The sequence below is a fragment of the Medicago sativa genome, chromosome 5, assembly GCF_051527215.1.
Source record: "Medicago sativa cultivar Bolivia chromosome 5, Bolivia_mono, whole genome shotgun sequence".
NCBI classification, from domain to species: domain Eukaryota; kingdom Viridiplantae; phylum Streptophyta; class Magnoliopsida; order Fabales; family Fabaceae; genus Medicago; species Medicago sativa.
Genome location: NC_140753.1, coordinates 14,505,620 through 14,522,460, shown reverse-complemented (window position 1 = coordinate 14,522,460; position 16,841 = coordinate 14,505,620). Strand labels below are relative to the sequence as shown.

The 16,841-nt window shown below is 30.1% G+C and overlaps 1 protein-coding gene across 1 annotated transcript; it reads left to right on the top strand.

Annotated features, from left to right (window-relative positions):
- Nucleotides 1-1,676: 1,676 nt before the first annotated feature.
- On the top strand, nucleotides 1,677-4,931 carry LOC146920351 (plant intracellular Ras-group-related LRR protein 4-like). The gene is made up of 4 exons (XM_085713766.1): nucleotides 1,677-2,667; nucleotides 2,889-3,802; nucleotides 3,912-4,103; nucleotides 4,535-4,931. Exons 1-3 carry the CDS (start codon nucleotides 1,986-1,988, stop codon nucleotides 4,065-4,067), a joined length of 1,752 nt encoding a protein of 583 aa, XP_085569892.1. The 5' UTR covers nucleotides 1,677-1,985; the 3' UTR covers nucleotides 4,068-4,103; nucleotides 4,535-4,931.
- Nucleotides 4,932-16,841: the final 11,910 nt, after the last annotated feature.

Here is a 16,841-nt window from a genome sequence, read left to right as displayed (position 1 = left end):
CCACACATGATACTGGTTTAATCCAAAAAAAGAAAATGAATTAAATATTAATAAGTGAGGCTAATCTAATCAATGTGGTTGTGCCGCGTTGTATGTTACTGAAAAGTGAAATGGCATTGACGTGAATAGTTACTTTGCCAGCTGGATACACCTATGGACGTGTCCCCCTTCCCAACACTTACACCTGTCTCTTCCATTTTATTTTCACTTTCTTTTTCTGCTTCTACTTCTAGAAAATACCAAATATTTCTATACATTTTTTTTTAAAAAGGAAATCCAATATTTTTTTTTTGAGGGAAAAAAAGAAGAAATCCAATATTAAACCTTGAATCAAATATGGTTATATGATATTTTATAAAAAAAAATTATGGCTACATAATAGAATATTCTCTCAAAGGTTATAGTATTACTACATTTATTTTAACCTATATAACTTTTATGATCTCTAAATAAATAGGAAGAGACTTGCTTTGTCAAAACTATTAATAACATATTAAATTCATTTAATTTCTTTCAAAAAATATTCAATTCATTTAATATATCAAAATTAACATTATCCCTTTTTATTGTATTTTAAAATTGTGATCATGAATGTCCTTATAATGTTAACTCAGTTGGTAGAGACAATGCATAATATATGCAATATCTAGGGTTTAAACCCCGGGGACCACAAAAAAAAGAATATCATCATGAATTCAAGTGATAAGTGATTTAGACAATCTTATGTATCTCGTAGATTCCTTAGATATTAATCAATGTTAAATAGAAGTGAAAATTTTGTGCTAATAACATAATAACCTAAGAATTTCTCAAAAAAAAAAAACACATATTAACCCAAGAAAGTTTTATTCTTGTTACTCCCTTTATCTCAAAATAACTGAGTTATTTGAAGAAAAAAATTGATTTATCTCATTTTGAATGTAATATTAATTATTTTTTTCAATTATAAATCTAATTAATATTACTTTCATCATTCCCAATTTAATATATTTTACATTATATTTATGATAATCGAGAATGCATCAATACTTGACAAGAGCATTCAAAATCATTTTTCTCTTTCTTTTTCACTTATATATCTTTTCTTAATATGCAAAAAATAAACAAAATAATAATTAGTTATTTTAGTTCGAGAATGAGAGTTTAGTGTTAGCAAGTGATAACACATTGTTAAGTTCAAAGATTACATATTGTTGTAGAAACTTTTATTTATTTTTTAACTATGGAAGGAGAAATTATTATTAATAATTTTGTTGATTTGAATTTCATATTTTAAGATCATAAAGTCAAACTCTTTATAATTTGATAAAGAAAAGAAAGTATACAACATATCTTATATTTTAAATTAAGTTCAAAACTTGATTGGAAGGAAAAAAAACCTGATTTAGTTTTTGCCATTGTATGTTATGAATACTAGCAATAGTATTGTAGGAGTGTAGTGTTGTAATTAGACTAAATCCGGAAATTTCGGAATGTATTAAGAAAAGCCGCACTTATGTCATAAATCAGGTAATTAATTAAAAAAACCGCGGGCGTGACAGAAAAACCAAAAACAACACGCTGGCATCCATCGTTATTACACTAACCACCTAAGGGTATATTCGTCATTACCCAAAATAACGCATAAGACAAAACATACAACAACTAGAAAAACAACAACAGAAAAACAGAACACTACTAGAAGAAAGAAGAACAAGAATTGCAAAAAACTTGTGAGAGACCACAAAATTCAAACCAATTCAGATCCTTAAATTTTAAGGACTTTCTTCTCTGTTCTGTCGTTTTGTGTCCAAAAATTTGTTTTTTTTGTTTGTGTTGTTTTGCAGAAACCGATGTTTTTGTGCGTTTTTATGTTAAAAATGCTAAAAACTCTCTGAAAAGGGAGAATGATACTAGAAAATGGTTTATTTTTCAATTGGGTTTTCATTATGACGTTAAAGTTTTGAACTTTTTGAGTTTTTAGAATCTGGGTTGTGAAAAAAAAAATGGAGTGTTGGAATAGTGTTGATGGTGTGGTTGAAGAGATAATGAGGATTCATAGATCTTTACCTGTTAGACCAGGGATTGATGAAGTTGAAGCAGCAAAAGGGTTGATTTTGAATGTTGAAAAGGAAGATCAACTTAGGTTTGATTCTATAGGTAGACAGAGTAAAGGAAATGATGTGCCTGATGAACTTTTCATGATTTTGCAAGAGATGCAGAAGAATTATGTGTGTTTTCAGAGTAATGAACAGAAGAGGGAAGCTTTGAAACTTCTTGATCTTGAGAATGTTCATTCACTGTTTGATGAATTGATTCAGAGAGCTTCTGATTGTGTTTCAAATCCAAGTGGTAGTTCTAATGGTTCAATTTCTAGGAAAATTGGTTATTCTACTGGTTCTAATGGTTCTGCTTCCATGGTTTCGACGAATTTTTCGAAGAATTTGGCTTCTGGTTCTGGTTCTAGAAGTGGTTTTGATAAGCAGGTTCCTTCAAGTGCTGGTTCTTCTTCCTTGGTTCGTGTGGAGAAAGATGTTTCTGCTAAGGGTTCTGAATTGTTAACAAGAGATGATAGTTATGTGAGCAAGTCCAAGTCTACATTCTACCATAATGGGTTTGGAATTGAAACAAATTTCTCATCCAAACCACAAATAATGGATTCATCATTGAAATCCACAACTGCTGCAGGTATAATATTTCACTATTGCAATTTAGTTATTTATATTATTGTTTGTTTGAATAGCCATATTCAAGGTTTTAAACCATGGTGGTAGTAATGATAATGATCGGTTGTGTCGATATTCTTGATATCGTTGAGAATTGTGGTCTCTAATGTGGTTGATGCTGCCTCAATTGCGGCTGCGTTTGACTTTGATGGAATGTTGTGCTGATGGAATGTTGTTTTGTAGGTCAAGATGGTGATAAGTTGAGTTTGATTAAACTTGCTAGCCTAATTGAGGTTTCTGTGAAGAAAGGAACCCGTGATCTCAAGCTCCAGGGCAAGTTGATGGACCAAGTTGATTGGTTGCCTGATTCTATAGGGAAGTTATCTAGTTTGGTCACTCTTGATTTATCAGAGAATAGGATTGTGGCTATACCTTCCACAATTGGAGGCCTTTCATCATTGACCAAATTGGACTTACATTCCAATAGGATCACAGAGATTCCTGATTCTGTTGGAAATCTCTTAAGTCTGATTCATTTATATCTGAGGGGAAACAGTTTAACAACTTTACCGGCTTCTGTGAGCAGATTGATACGTCTTGAGGAGCTTGATGTGAGTTCAAATCTAATTACAGTGCTTCCTGACTCTATAGGGTCGCTTGTTAGCCTCAAAGTGTTGAATGTGGAAACTAATGATATCGAAGAAATTCCACATTCTATTGGTAATTGTTCTTCCCTTAGAGAGCTTCATGCTGACTATAATAAGCTTAAAGCCCTGCCAGAAGCTTTAGGGAAGATTGAGAGTTTGGAGATTTTGTCTGTGCGGTACAATAACATCAAACAACTACCTACAACAATGTCAACATTGATAAACCTGAAGGAACTTAATGTGAGTTTCAATGAGCTTGAGTCCATCCCTGAGAGCTTATGTTTCGCTACCTCTCTTGTCAAGATGAACATTGGAAATAATTTTGCTGACATGAGATACTTACCTAGATCAATTGGGAACCTCGAATTGCTTGAGGAAATGGATATCAGCAATAATCAGATACGTGTTCTTCCTGATTCATTTAGGATGCTAACAAACCTACGTGTCTTGCGAGTGGAAGAAAATCCTCTTGAGGTTCCACCTAGAGAAATAGCTGAGAAGGGAGCACAGGTATTTTTTAATACTTTCTTTTGTAATCAAGTTCTTTTTTATATATTTCAATTTAACGAAGACGATTATGTTTTTTAAATCTCAAATTTATTGTGTTGGTGCATCTTAGGCTGTTGTTCAGTACATGGCTGAGTATGTGGAGAAGAGGGATAAGAAAGATGTTAAACCACAGCAACTTAAGCAGAAAAAGAGTTGGGCTCAGATCTGCTTCTTTTCAAGGAATAACAAAAGAAAGCGTGATGGAGCTGATTACGTGAAAGCTTGATTTCCTTTAAAGACACACCAAGAACTGATTCCATTAGTAAGTTTGAGTTGTTTTACTTTTTCAATACATCGATAAACGACTAAACTAGCATTGAATATTACTTCTGCACCCGTTATATGCTTAGGATGTGTATAGAAGAACTTATTTACGCCGTTTTGAACTTTATCACCAGTACTGAAGCAAGGCAAGTATTAGAAAGAGTTTATTAAAATAGTATGTAACATAGCCATAAGCTGTAAAATAGTATTAAGCTGTAAGCCATAAGCTGTAAAATAGTATGTGAAAATAGTTTATTAGAAAGAGTTTATAAAAATAGTATAAGAAAGAGTTTACAACTATGATAACAGTTAACTACATTACTTCTTCTATTACAAAAATAGTTTATACAATAACACTTGTATAGTACACACTTGTTCAATAAGTGTATGCAACCTTAATCTAAATCTTTGTTGTTCATATTAATCTAGGTTCACTACATGTGACATGGCTATATTTCTTCAGTGAGAATCATAGCAGAGACGAGAAGGTTCGGCTGCCGATATTCTCTCCGTTTTCTTGTTTGGCAAGGATTGAGAAAATAGAGACAAAACCAAATATCTTTCAGTCCAAGGTCAATATATGAATGGTGTGAGAATGAATTGACAGCATTGGCGGCACAAATTTGTAGATTTCTTGTTCAATATTTTCTGATTTCTTTTTGAACTTTTCCATTTTATTTCATTTGAATTTCTGTTGTGTTGAAATTAGGAATTAGGAAGTGTACACAATCCAACAGGAAAATAGAGATGATGGAGAGAGAAAGTGAATGTGATTATGTACAATTGAACCTTTAATCCATTGTTAAATGATTCATAGTTACTGTTACTGATTGTTATTTTATGTTAAGTTAAACTTTACTTGGCTGGAAATTGAATATTCTATCGAAGGACTAGTACTATAATAATAACATTGAAAAAGAGCTTTGATGTATAACACTTGATTATCTAATTGCTGACCAAGCCATCTTTGGCTCATTTAATCACGTGGGCAGCTGGAGAATATTCTTACATTTTGTATGTTTATGATGTTAATCATAACCTAGGAAAATGTTAAACAAAGGCTATACATCACCTGTTAAGAAATTAGATATAAAATTGATCTTTCCTCTTAAGAATTCGGATATAGAAATATTATTTTCAAAGTTGTGTATTTAAAAGTTTAAAGTGTTTATTCCCTCAAAAAAAAAAGTTTAAATGTTTATTTAAGTACAAAATTTCTCTATCATACTCTTTTTGGAAAAAGATATTTGCAGCGAAATGCATCTTAGTGAAAATTCAATACATTTATGTTATTTTTCATTATATATTGAACTTGCGTCATTCAAGCACAAGTTAACTTGACCCAAAAAAAAATCGTATTTTCTAAATTATCCTTGGAATAATAACGTTAAATATGGTAAAGTTAGCTAGATGTTACTTATGTTTTAAATATGGCAATGTTGTTGTGCTTATATTTGAATTCAGAGTGATACTTCAGCTACTAATATTTGAATTCAGAGTAATACTTCAGCTACTTATTAGTATAAGAAAAAATTTAGTATAGATTTTGATCCTTGGTATAGAAAAGTTATATAAAAAATTACCCATCTTTATTAGTCTTGGTTTTCTAAAGTATAAAATTTATTTAATAATATAAGCAAAAGAAAATAGAGAGGAAAATGTGAAATATTTACCTCAAACCGTCACTAAATTTAGTGAAGATAGAATTAGAGAGAATTTTTTTCCTTAACTAACTAAAAAACAAATTTCAGTTTATCTAATTGTGCATACTAGTGTAGAAGGGGACCATTTGAATATAAATTCCTGGCTTCATCCCTGGACCGAAGGGAATAGTACTGTTATTTATGAACAAAAGATGGCTAAAGGTTTGGAGGTTTGCTAGCTAGTTGTACAGTATCTTAGCTGGTGCTAATTATTGCCCTCTCATTTTGTTGTATTATGTATCACACTACTAGATTGCCATACACATTTGTCATCAAAGGATTGGAAAATAAAGAAGCAAAATCATAAATCTTAAAGTTAGAGGTTAAACTTGAGCCATGTTTATGTAACCATCATCAAAATTATTGGCCTCTACTATAAAATATTGGGACAGCACTTGGGTGACATCCGTGACATTAAATCTGGGCCACACAAATGTACTCATGGATGTGTTGTGTGGCCCAGATTTAATGTCACGGATTTAATGTCACAGATTTGTGTGGCCCAGATTTAATGTCACGGTGATATTGGTGGAAGTACAAACATCTTAAATTAATTTGATCTTGGTATTAGTGCTTTTTTAGCTTTTATTCTTATTAGTACTCATGTCTATAATGGAGGGTACTTGAAAACTTAGCACCTCTTTAAGCTCTCAATTAGAGATGACCTTAGTAACCATTTCTTAAACATCTTTACATGCATATATATTTTTTTTAGATAGTCTAGTGGCTAAAATTCACCTTTTTCGATTTTTCCTTTACATGCTTATATTTAGTATGCGTTAAAAAAACAACTTGTTACAAGATATTTAAAAGACAATAACACATGATATTTGATAAAGAATTTCAATCAATTGTATTTACGTCTTCGATTGCAGAGTAGTTCAATTAGAGTTTACGATGTACAACAAATATTTAAAATTTTAAATACCGCCTTCCAAATTATAACACTACATGATGGTTATGTAAAAAAAAACAGTTTTGCTATATATCTCGAATTATTTTTCGGGAAACATCCCGAGCGTGTATTTATCAGGGAAACTGCATCACCTATTGTTGACTAAATCCTGAATTTGTGGAAATCACCCAAGTAGTGGTGATAAGTAGCCAATCAAGTGCCATCGGGATGTTTTCTAGATAATAGTTTTCGGGATGTTTAGCATTTTTCAAAAAAAAATTATAAAAATGACAATTTATTAGGGGAAATAGACTAATCAGAAGGAATAGTCTATTCCTTAAAAATATTTGCCAAAATTGACAGTGATCCAAACTTTTAGAATGAATTATTTGCCAATATGGCATTAGTTTGGCAAATACACAAGTCCTTTTCAATCTTCTCAAATTTGCCAACGTTTGAAAGTTGGTTGGTCTAATATCACACGTCATTAACAATAATAATTGAAAAATAATTCTTCAACATAATGTTAATGTTGAATGCGATCTTTATATGAATTTTGAGAATGTCTTAAGAGTTATAGAAGATATTTCTATATAAAGTAAGATATATAGATTTTTATTTGACAAAGAGATAGAGATGGATGGTCACATATAGATAGTATCGATATTAAGTTCAAATAAAGCTGTAATCAACAAACTAATAATTACGAATTGTGTTTACATGAAATTAAAAAATCAATTTCTGAATTCCCCCTAAAGTATAGTTCATCTCTGACTTTTAGGAAGAGTTTACTCTTCATTTGATCCCACAAAACTTAAGAAATTAGTCTTTGCAGTTGTGCGCAGAGAATATTTGGTTTATACTAAAAGGGGTCCATAAAATCATGCAAGACAGCTTTTTCGTAACGCTGGCAACTAGGATGAGGATGGTGGCCAATAATTCCTTCCTACAATTCAATCAAATATAAATATAAATAAATGTCGAACACATACATGTGGGACGGACCAAACCAATAGATTCAGCTCTTGGTTCTTATTCACTTAATTGTCCAATTTGTGAGAATTAAAAAAACATTACATGTGGTGGCGTATCATAATTTTGGACACCTAAGTGGTGGTGCATTTAAACATGTTTATTTGTAATAAGTGAAGGTAACTGTAAATCCAGGATCATACATGTTATGCTAGTATGAATTCTCTACAAAATATATAGACGTTGACATATTTGGGCTTAAAAATAAAATAAAAAAAATACATGTTTAAAATAGTTCAGGATGGCATCCCACCAAACGCACATTTAAGCCTATGCTCCATTTTATAGTTTCATAAAAGATAGATGCTATATCTCGCGAAGGAATTTTATCTCAAATTCGCGAATCGCTTACGTGTTAGTTTTGTAAGATGTTTGGTCAAATATTCAACTGTTGTTTCCAAAATACACGAAAAGGGTGGATGTAAAGCTGGGAAATTTTACAACCTTCGCAATCTCATGTGAAATTACAATTCGTCATAAAATTCACATAAAAAATGCATTGGGACGTGAAAATATTCGAGGTTTGCCGTAGATCCAAACAAGTGTTAAATTAGTTCAGCTTTATCTCATATATTCAGTTTCAGAAATGTCCTATAAAGCTGAATAATATGTTTACCTTCTTGTGAGTTAAGAGTTCAAATCTTCAAAAGTTACTTAAACTTTTTTTGAATGAATACTCTACTCATAAACCTTAAAATGTTCTAGTTAGTACAATTTCACTTCATTTCATTCTAATTTGTATATTTATCATCTATCCAAACTGGGGTTTGAGCTTGTGCAATATTCCTTTGAATTGGTCTAACATTTCAACATACCATTGGCGCCTAGCCCATAGCTTTAGGGTGTTTCCCCTAGTTGCCACTTCACTAATCAATAAAAAATTTGGCCAATTAAATTATCATTATTGTTAATTAATGACGGGTTAGCTTTCATGTACAAAGGGAAAGAATACACTTGAGCCATGCCTGCTTAGAGTACACCTTTTGATATTTTTTAGGTCAATGTTAACTTGTGCCCTCAAGGGCACATATTAAGAAATTTCTTATAGAAATATACGCATCAAAAGTCGTGCATTTGACTTCTTAAAAGTTACGTAAAATATTATGATTTCCAATGCAAAATTGCTTTTTTTGGGTTCCTTAACATGTGTCCTTAGTTAACATGACCCTATTTTTTAAGGTAACTGTCGTTATTTAATGTAGTCCTTCATTTTCTATACGTACGTCTTTTAAGGCTATTTTAATAAATTAAGAAGTAAATTTAATAAACAACTTTTTTAAAATATACTCTATTTTCATTGACCTACTCACTCAAATATTATTATTTTTCATTAATATAAAGCGTAAAATAAGAGTTGAGATTTCTCCATTTCATAACAGAAATAGAGAGCACCATTACTAAAGATTTTAGTGCAAAAAAATAAAAACTCACATTTCAAATATGTTGGCTAGCGACGTATATTGTATATATAATTATGCCTTATGTGCTCAAAATATTAGTAATTCAAGAAAAATGTTAGAAATTGTCTTTAAAATACAGGATAAGTTAACAAATATAAAATAATAGTATTTTTTTTTTACAAATATAAAATATCACTCCCTCCGTCTCAAATTATACGATGTTTTGGTCATTTTACACAAATTAAAAAATGTATTTAATGTTGTATGGCAAAGAAAAATTATAAGTAAATTTATAAAATTATCCTTCATTAACGGTATAGAAAAGATAAATTAAAGATTTGAAATAAGTGAGAGTAATAAATAGTTGATAGTATAGTAGGAAAAATAGCATTTAATGTTTTATTGGTATCATAAAACAACTTATAAATTAGGACAAATTTTTTTCTCCAAAAAAACTTATATATAACTAGTTTGGAAACCCGTGCCAAGCACGGGCTAGACTTTCGCCAAATTTAGTATATTGGATGAAGATGTGGTATCATGCACTCGCTTTGTGTTTAATAAGTCAATCCACACCAGTGTTGGCTCTCCCGTACGGTCCAACGACAATATCATAGCCCAATTCAACTTTGTGGGGGGAAACAATAGTACTTCTTGGTGGTATATTACAGATGCAGAGAGTCTCGTACTTGAGAGAAAAAGGTTAATGTGTCAAGTGTGATTTAAAGTACCACATTGGATGCAATTTTAGATGTTGAACAACATATAAGTGACATGCCCCATATATTAATGACTTAAGGTTCAGGTGAAAATGTGGTGTCAAACTCACTTGTGTGGTTTCTTTTAATCTAACGTGATGATCAAACTCAATATAGGATCCCTCAAAACTCACAACATTATGATGTACTATTTTTTTAGTTTATGGAAGTCATTTGTTTAATTTTGGCTTAATTACAGTTTTGGTCATCCTATTTTCACTCACTCGGATAATTTGTCCCTCCATTTCAAAATCACCTAGTTTTGGTCCCTCTTTTAGATTTTTAAACTTAAAGATGGTGATATGTCATATTTAAATTGAAACTTATAGATGGTGATAATTTGTCCCTCCATTTTCAAAATCACCTAGTATTGATCATTTTACATCATCAGATTGTATGGCATATCATTTAAAATATGCCCATCACTATTTTTTAGTCTTAAAATAGGAGAAAGAGACCAAAATTAAGTGATTTTAAAATGAACGGACCAATTTCAGGAGTTATTGAAAATAGAGGATTAAAACTGCAACTAAGTCTTTAATTTTTCAATTTTAAATTTTAGTTTTTGGATGCTATTCTCTTTCTTGTGATTTTTTTTTTCATTTAACCATTGTTATTTCAAATTTATTTTCTTTTGGTTGATGGTGGCAAATGATAATGGAAAATTGAAGATGTATTATGCAGGGTTGATAAATACATGTTTATTACTTATTTAAAATTATGTGGCGTTTTTTAATTGAATCTAATTTTATTGATAAAATGATTATCCAAAAATCTCCAACTCCTTCAACAAACTCATATATTTATCAACAACTCACACTATTTCCTATACTTTCATAAACAAAACACGCAATACTTGTTTTTTTTTCGTTTAGCTTCTCTCATTTTCAAATTCCTTTTTGGTATCCATGTTTTTCCTTCTAATTTCCTTTCCCATTCTCATGCAAGAAAGGAACATAAACCTATTGCAATGAAACCATCACCAACAAACTTTTTTAAACATAATGCATCTTCCTCTGATCTTATTTGACTATGTCACATAATTATGGACACGGAGAGTTGCAAATTTTAATAAGAGGTGTTAATGTGTCAAGTGTGAGTTAAAAATTTATATTGGATGGAAGGGTAGATTTTGAACAACATATAAGCGAGATGGAATGATATCAATTTCACTTGTGTATTGTCTCTTAGTCTAATATTGCTATAAAACTCAAGATAGGATCCCTTGGAAGTCCTGAAATTAAGATGAATTGTTTTGTTAGCTTTTAGATCTCATTTATTTGATTTTTGTGTTTTAAATTTTAGTTATTGGATATCATTCGTTTTCATGCTTTTTTTTTATTCAACCTCCCTTATTTCAAATTTCTTAACTTTTGGTCTTTGGTGGAACTTCACAGTGGAAAAATACATATGTGTTTTGCAAAGTTGACAAAATACATGTTTATTTGAAATTTTAAATTGGTATTGCAATTTTTTAATTGAGTCTAATTTATGGTATATTAATTACTCCTAACCATTTCTCTCAAGTTAAAATTTCTTTTTTTGGTTTAGTTTCTTTATACTCATGAATGAGAGGAATAGAAACATCTTTTCATGAAATCATCGACAATCTATCTTTTTTACCATGTTGTACTCAGTATGACTTTTATTTGGTTATGTTACCAAGTACAGATGTAGAGAGTCTCACATTTAAGAGAGAATTTAATTTGTCATATATGAATGAGTAGGTGGTAAGAAAACTATAAGTGAGACTCATACACATAATGCTTTAAGTTTTTAAATGACCATGGGTGTTCGTCTCACTTTTATGGGTTCTCTTAACGTAATATGATTGTTCAACTCAGTTTATGCTTCCCTGAAAGTCATAACATTATGATAAACTATTTTGTTAGTTTCAGATGTCCTTTGATTAAAAAAAAATTATCTAAATTTTTTGTTATTGGATGACATCCGGTTTTATGCTATTTTTTTAGTCAATCTTTATTATTTTATAGATTATAAAATTGTAGACGCGTTATGCTGAGTTGCCAAAATAAACATTGAATGCTAGCAACACTCACTTTTGCACACTCTCTTTAGAACTCATTGTTTTATTGGATGAAAAAAATATATGTCCCACCACTTTATGCGAGTTCTATTTACAAAGTGACGATCCGCAATGATTTAAACCAATAAGAAAGTGAGTATTAGAGATAGTGTTCAAAAGAGAGTGTTGCTAGAGCACTGCTCTATTAGACATTTTAAGCGCAGATGTGGTGTCAGTCTCACTTGTGTGATTGCTATTAACATAATATGATATTCTGACCAATTGTAGGCTTCCTTTGTGGACTCAACATTATGATGAACTATTTTGTCGGTGGTTGGATGTCATTTGCTATTTTTCGTAGAGTTAATTAACTAAAAGGTCTTTATAAATATCAAGAATTTCATTTTTAATTCCTACAAAAATAAATCGCACATTTTGGTCCTTGTAAAATTTTCCCGTCAGCATTTTTAGTCACTGTAAAAAATTTCGTCAACAATTTTGGTCCATAAAAAGTTCAAAGAAAAATGTTACAACGATTAAAAATGTGATTTATTTCTAGGGACTAAAAACAAAACAAAAAATCATATTTATATGGAATGTTTATTTAATTAACCTTTTTTTTATGTAAAACTTTGTTGTTGGATGTCATTAGCTTTCATTGTATTTTTCTATTCGACCTCTACTATTTCAAATTCTTTCATGTCTAGTCTTTGGGGATGTGACAATGGAAAATGTAGATGAGTTTACAAAATAGATGTTTATTATACATTTTAAAATGATGCAATATTTTTTTTAAATGAAGTCATAGTCTTTAATAATAATAACCCAAAAAAATTCAACTTTTCAACAGAATCCTATAATTACCTGTAACTCAAACTGTTATATACTCTGACCGATAAAACACACAATACATATTTTCCTCTTATTGTTTCGCTCATGTTCAAATTAATTTTTTTATCTTCTTTCCTTTTCTAATTTATTTTCTAACTTCTCATGAACTAAAAGAACATAAACCTTCATCCATTAAATCACCATCAACCGACCTTTTTTCCCATTAAATGACTTCATCTGATTTTATTTGCCTATGTTACTAAATCACTGATGCGGAGAGTCTAACACGTAAAGGGAGAGATGTTAATATGTGTTATATCAGTAAAGTTTCAGATTGGATGCAATATTAGAAAGTGGAAAACATATAAGTGAGGTGACCCTTATATCTAATGTCTTTAGAATTTGGATGAAGGTGTGATGTTAATCTCACTTGTGCAGTTTCTCTTAGTCTAATGTGATTATCCAACTCAATTTAGGCTCCTGCGGAAGTCCGATCATTACGATGAATTGTTTTCTTCATTTTTTTATGTGTTGTTTAATCCTTGCTTTCTCATGAAAGAAAGGGAAAAAAAATCCTTGTATGAAACCACAACAAACCCATATTTTTAGCATGTTGTGCATCCTTCTGGCCTTATTTGGCTATGTCTCTATATTATAGTCGCAGAGAATCCCACACTTAAGGGAGATATCAAAATATAAATGAGATGACTGATATATATGATGAATTAAGGTTTTGGTTTAATATGTAGTGCATTTTTTCAATTCCTTAAAAAAAAACCATAAAGGTACCAACAACTTTTGGAAAATAAATTTTACGGAGTGATGCCAATGAGCAAGAACAGTTAAACCATTAATTTCTTTAAGTAAAAAACCAAGATGAAAGATGTTTTAGGTATAAGGGATATTTCATGTGTCATGATTAATTTGAAATAAAAATCCATTTTTTGGTTCATTTCAATTTTCGAACTCTAAGGTATTAGTCCAGTAGTAAAAGAACAAATTTTGAATTTAGAGATTCCGAGTTTCGAGCTCTGCTAGTATCCTTGAATATATGCAAATGTAAATATATTTGTGAGAACTCTTTTTATCTCTAAGGTCTTCCCTACATTGCACAAAATCATCACTCTTTTATCTTTCAGAGAATAAGTGAGGTGTTTGGGATACATTATGCAATGTCTCTACCAACTGGAGACAATATAATTAATCATTCACTAAATGGCTTTAAATTTTTGAAAATAGGTGCATCTAATGTCATATTAAGTAATCATTCATTATTTTATTTTTTTAAAGAAGTAATCATTCATTATTGTTTTATTGTTTTAAAGAATCATATTCAATTACCTACCTGAATTAAGGAACATGTTAATTAAGGAATCAAGCAAGGATCACTCTCAATAATCTATTATAATATTGGTCTGCAATCATTCAATATTGTTTCATGCCTATAAACAATTGGATATAGACATGCATTTTTACGGGATTCATTTTTAAGATTCGGCTTGCTACTGCTTGCTGGGCAGAAGTGCTGGTGGCCTTCTGGGTGGGTTTGGGCAGTTTGTGTTGGTCACTTTCTTTGTGTTTGGGTGTTGCTTTAGCGTGTGTGCTTCGGGGTTGACGCAAGGGTATGCTTGTGTATTGTCAATTGTATATGCTTGCGCCAATTCTCTTTTGGTTTTGTCCTTTATTTTGGGTGGTTTTTTAAGGGGTTTTTGTTCGAGCCTTTCGTTGTATGGCAACCGATTTCCCCTTGTGTATTTTTTTTTCTCCACCCGAGCTTATTAGTGCTTCTCGCACGGGCTCGTTGGTTAATAATATTTTGCCGTTTCAAAAAAAAAAAGATTTATTTTACGTTTTGCCAAAAAAAAAAAACGGGTTCCTTTTAGATTACCGCAAAAAAAAAAAATATTGTATGATTTAAACAACAAATTAAAATACTGGTTTAAAAAAATTGTAGATAATGAAGGTTTGCTCGGTTAAAAAGGAGTGGACTCATGTCTTCCTTGATGAGTCATAAGAGCTTACTCACCCTAAACTTTTCTAATAAAAATAAGTATTATTATGTGTATGAAAATAGGTTTCTAAAAAGGTTAACCTAAAAAATATAATTATTTAACTAATGAATAAAAATATTGATCTAATACAATTAGAAAATGGATACAAAAAATTGAATCTTACATATAGAAATATGTGTTGAAAATGTGGGTCTAATAAAATAATGGATCTAACTCCTTCTAAATAATAATAATGGAATGTATATCAACAAAATACATTGCAAGATTTTAACTTTAACTAACAACACAATGACTACAATGATTTAGTCTCTTTTAACGACAACTAATGCAATCCATTCTTCAGTATACTGATTAAACATTGGATACTTGAGTTTGAATCTGCAAAAAGAAAATTGAAATTGAAATTATTAGTAAATTCGAGTTAAAAACAAAATTGATAATGACACGACTCCGATCAATATGACTAACCTATCGTAATCCAACTTGTTTCGATGATCTTTGTCAGATTATTGTTTCTCGTATAATGACTTGAATAAAAAAATGCTTAGTGAAGAAATGCTTAAAACCGTATTAGTATATATAGAAAAAAACAACATAAAAAATGCTTAGTGGAGGTTTCTCGGGATGCCAACCTAGTTGGGATGTCGGTGTTTCCTCTTGATGCGTGTCCTTTCTCTTTTCTTAGCAAAAAATTAAAATTTAAATAAAAATGAATCAGTGGAAATGATTCATTAAAAAGAGACATCTCTATCTAAGGAGGAATAAGTGGAATTACATTTGAAATTTGAAACCCATAAAAAATATTATTTAAACGTTCTTTTTTGTCTGACCACTTTCAAAAAAAATTAAAAAAATTTGCCTGATCTATTAAACGACACAAAAATATAATTATTTTAAATTATAAAATAGGATCAACCCAATTCAAATGACATAAAAAATATAATTATTTTAAAATAAAAAAATACAAAATTTCAAAATTTAATGACAACTTTTTTATGTGCACTTATTCACATATTAATTAAATTTGATTACATGGTATCATTTACTTTTAATTAGTAACCTGATTGATTTTTACCTAATTAAATTTTGTTTTTAACTTGATCACATAATTAGGTGTTACTACTATTCTTTTACCCAATTATAAATCATGATTCACTTTTATAGCAAATCGAAACAATTCAATTGTATTCAATTGTGAGTTAAGTAATTTCATCTAAAGTAACCATATTCTATGTGAATCATGCTATGAAAAATTGAGGTGATCAAAGTAAGCAAATAAATTTGGCTGATGAGGATGCAATTAATGAGATTAAGAATGTAAAAGAGTGATACGTTTTTTTTTTTTTTGCAAAGCAGGGAGAGAGACAGACATCAGGAGATTATTGTGCAAGGCAAATCATTATCATAAAGATTATTGTGTAATTAGTGAATATGCTTTTGAGATGGACAATTTGATTTAATGAAATTTTACTTTTGATTTGTAAAACCGGCTTACATTTCCTTTTTAGAATCATAACTGAATTGATTTTGTTTTAATGATTAGTAATTTTTTTTAATTTTGGTTATTTACAATAATAAATATCACCGATGTCATCATTTTTGAATGATAGTCGTTGTCATCATAATAGTAATTATTCACATTCTTTTGTCAAAAAAATATTCATTATTCACATTTCTTTTTTAAATCAATTTAAACTTCAAAGGCTGGATTTTTTTTTTAATACCAAACAAATTAGTTTGTAAAAGAGTGCATCCCATAGCACTTGATAATTGTTGATAGCATGATACCAACATCAGAAGAAAAAAAAAATCAAGCTATATACAATCCAAATAAAACAGAATAAGTATTTACGAATAACATTATATATATAAAATATCTTTCAACATCCAAATCAATGTGAAATTATATATTGGTTAAGGAGGAATGTGTGCGATATAGAGCTAGACAGGATCAGGTTGTGAGAGAGAACAATGTGTAGACAATGTTTGAGATGATACAAAATAAATTTGACCAAAGAAAATACATATTTGAACAAAAATAGCATTAGAAATTTGCAATTAGTAATTAGATACAAATAA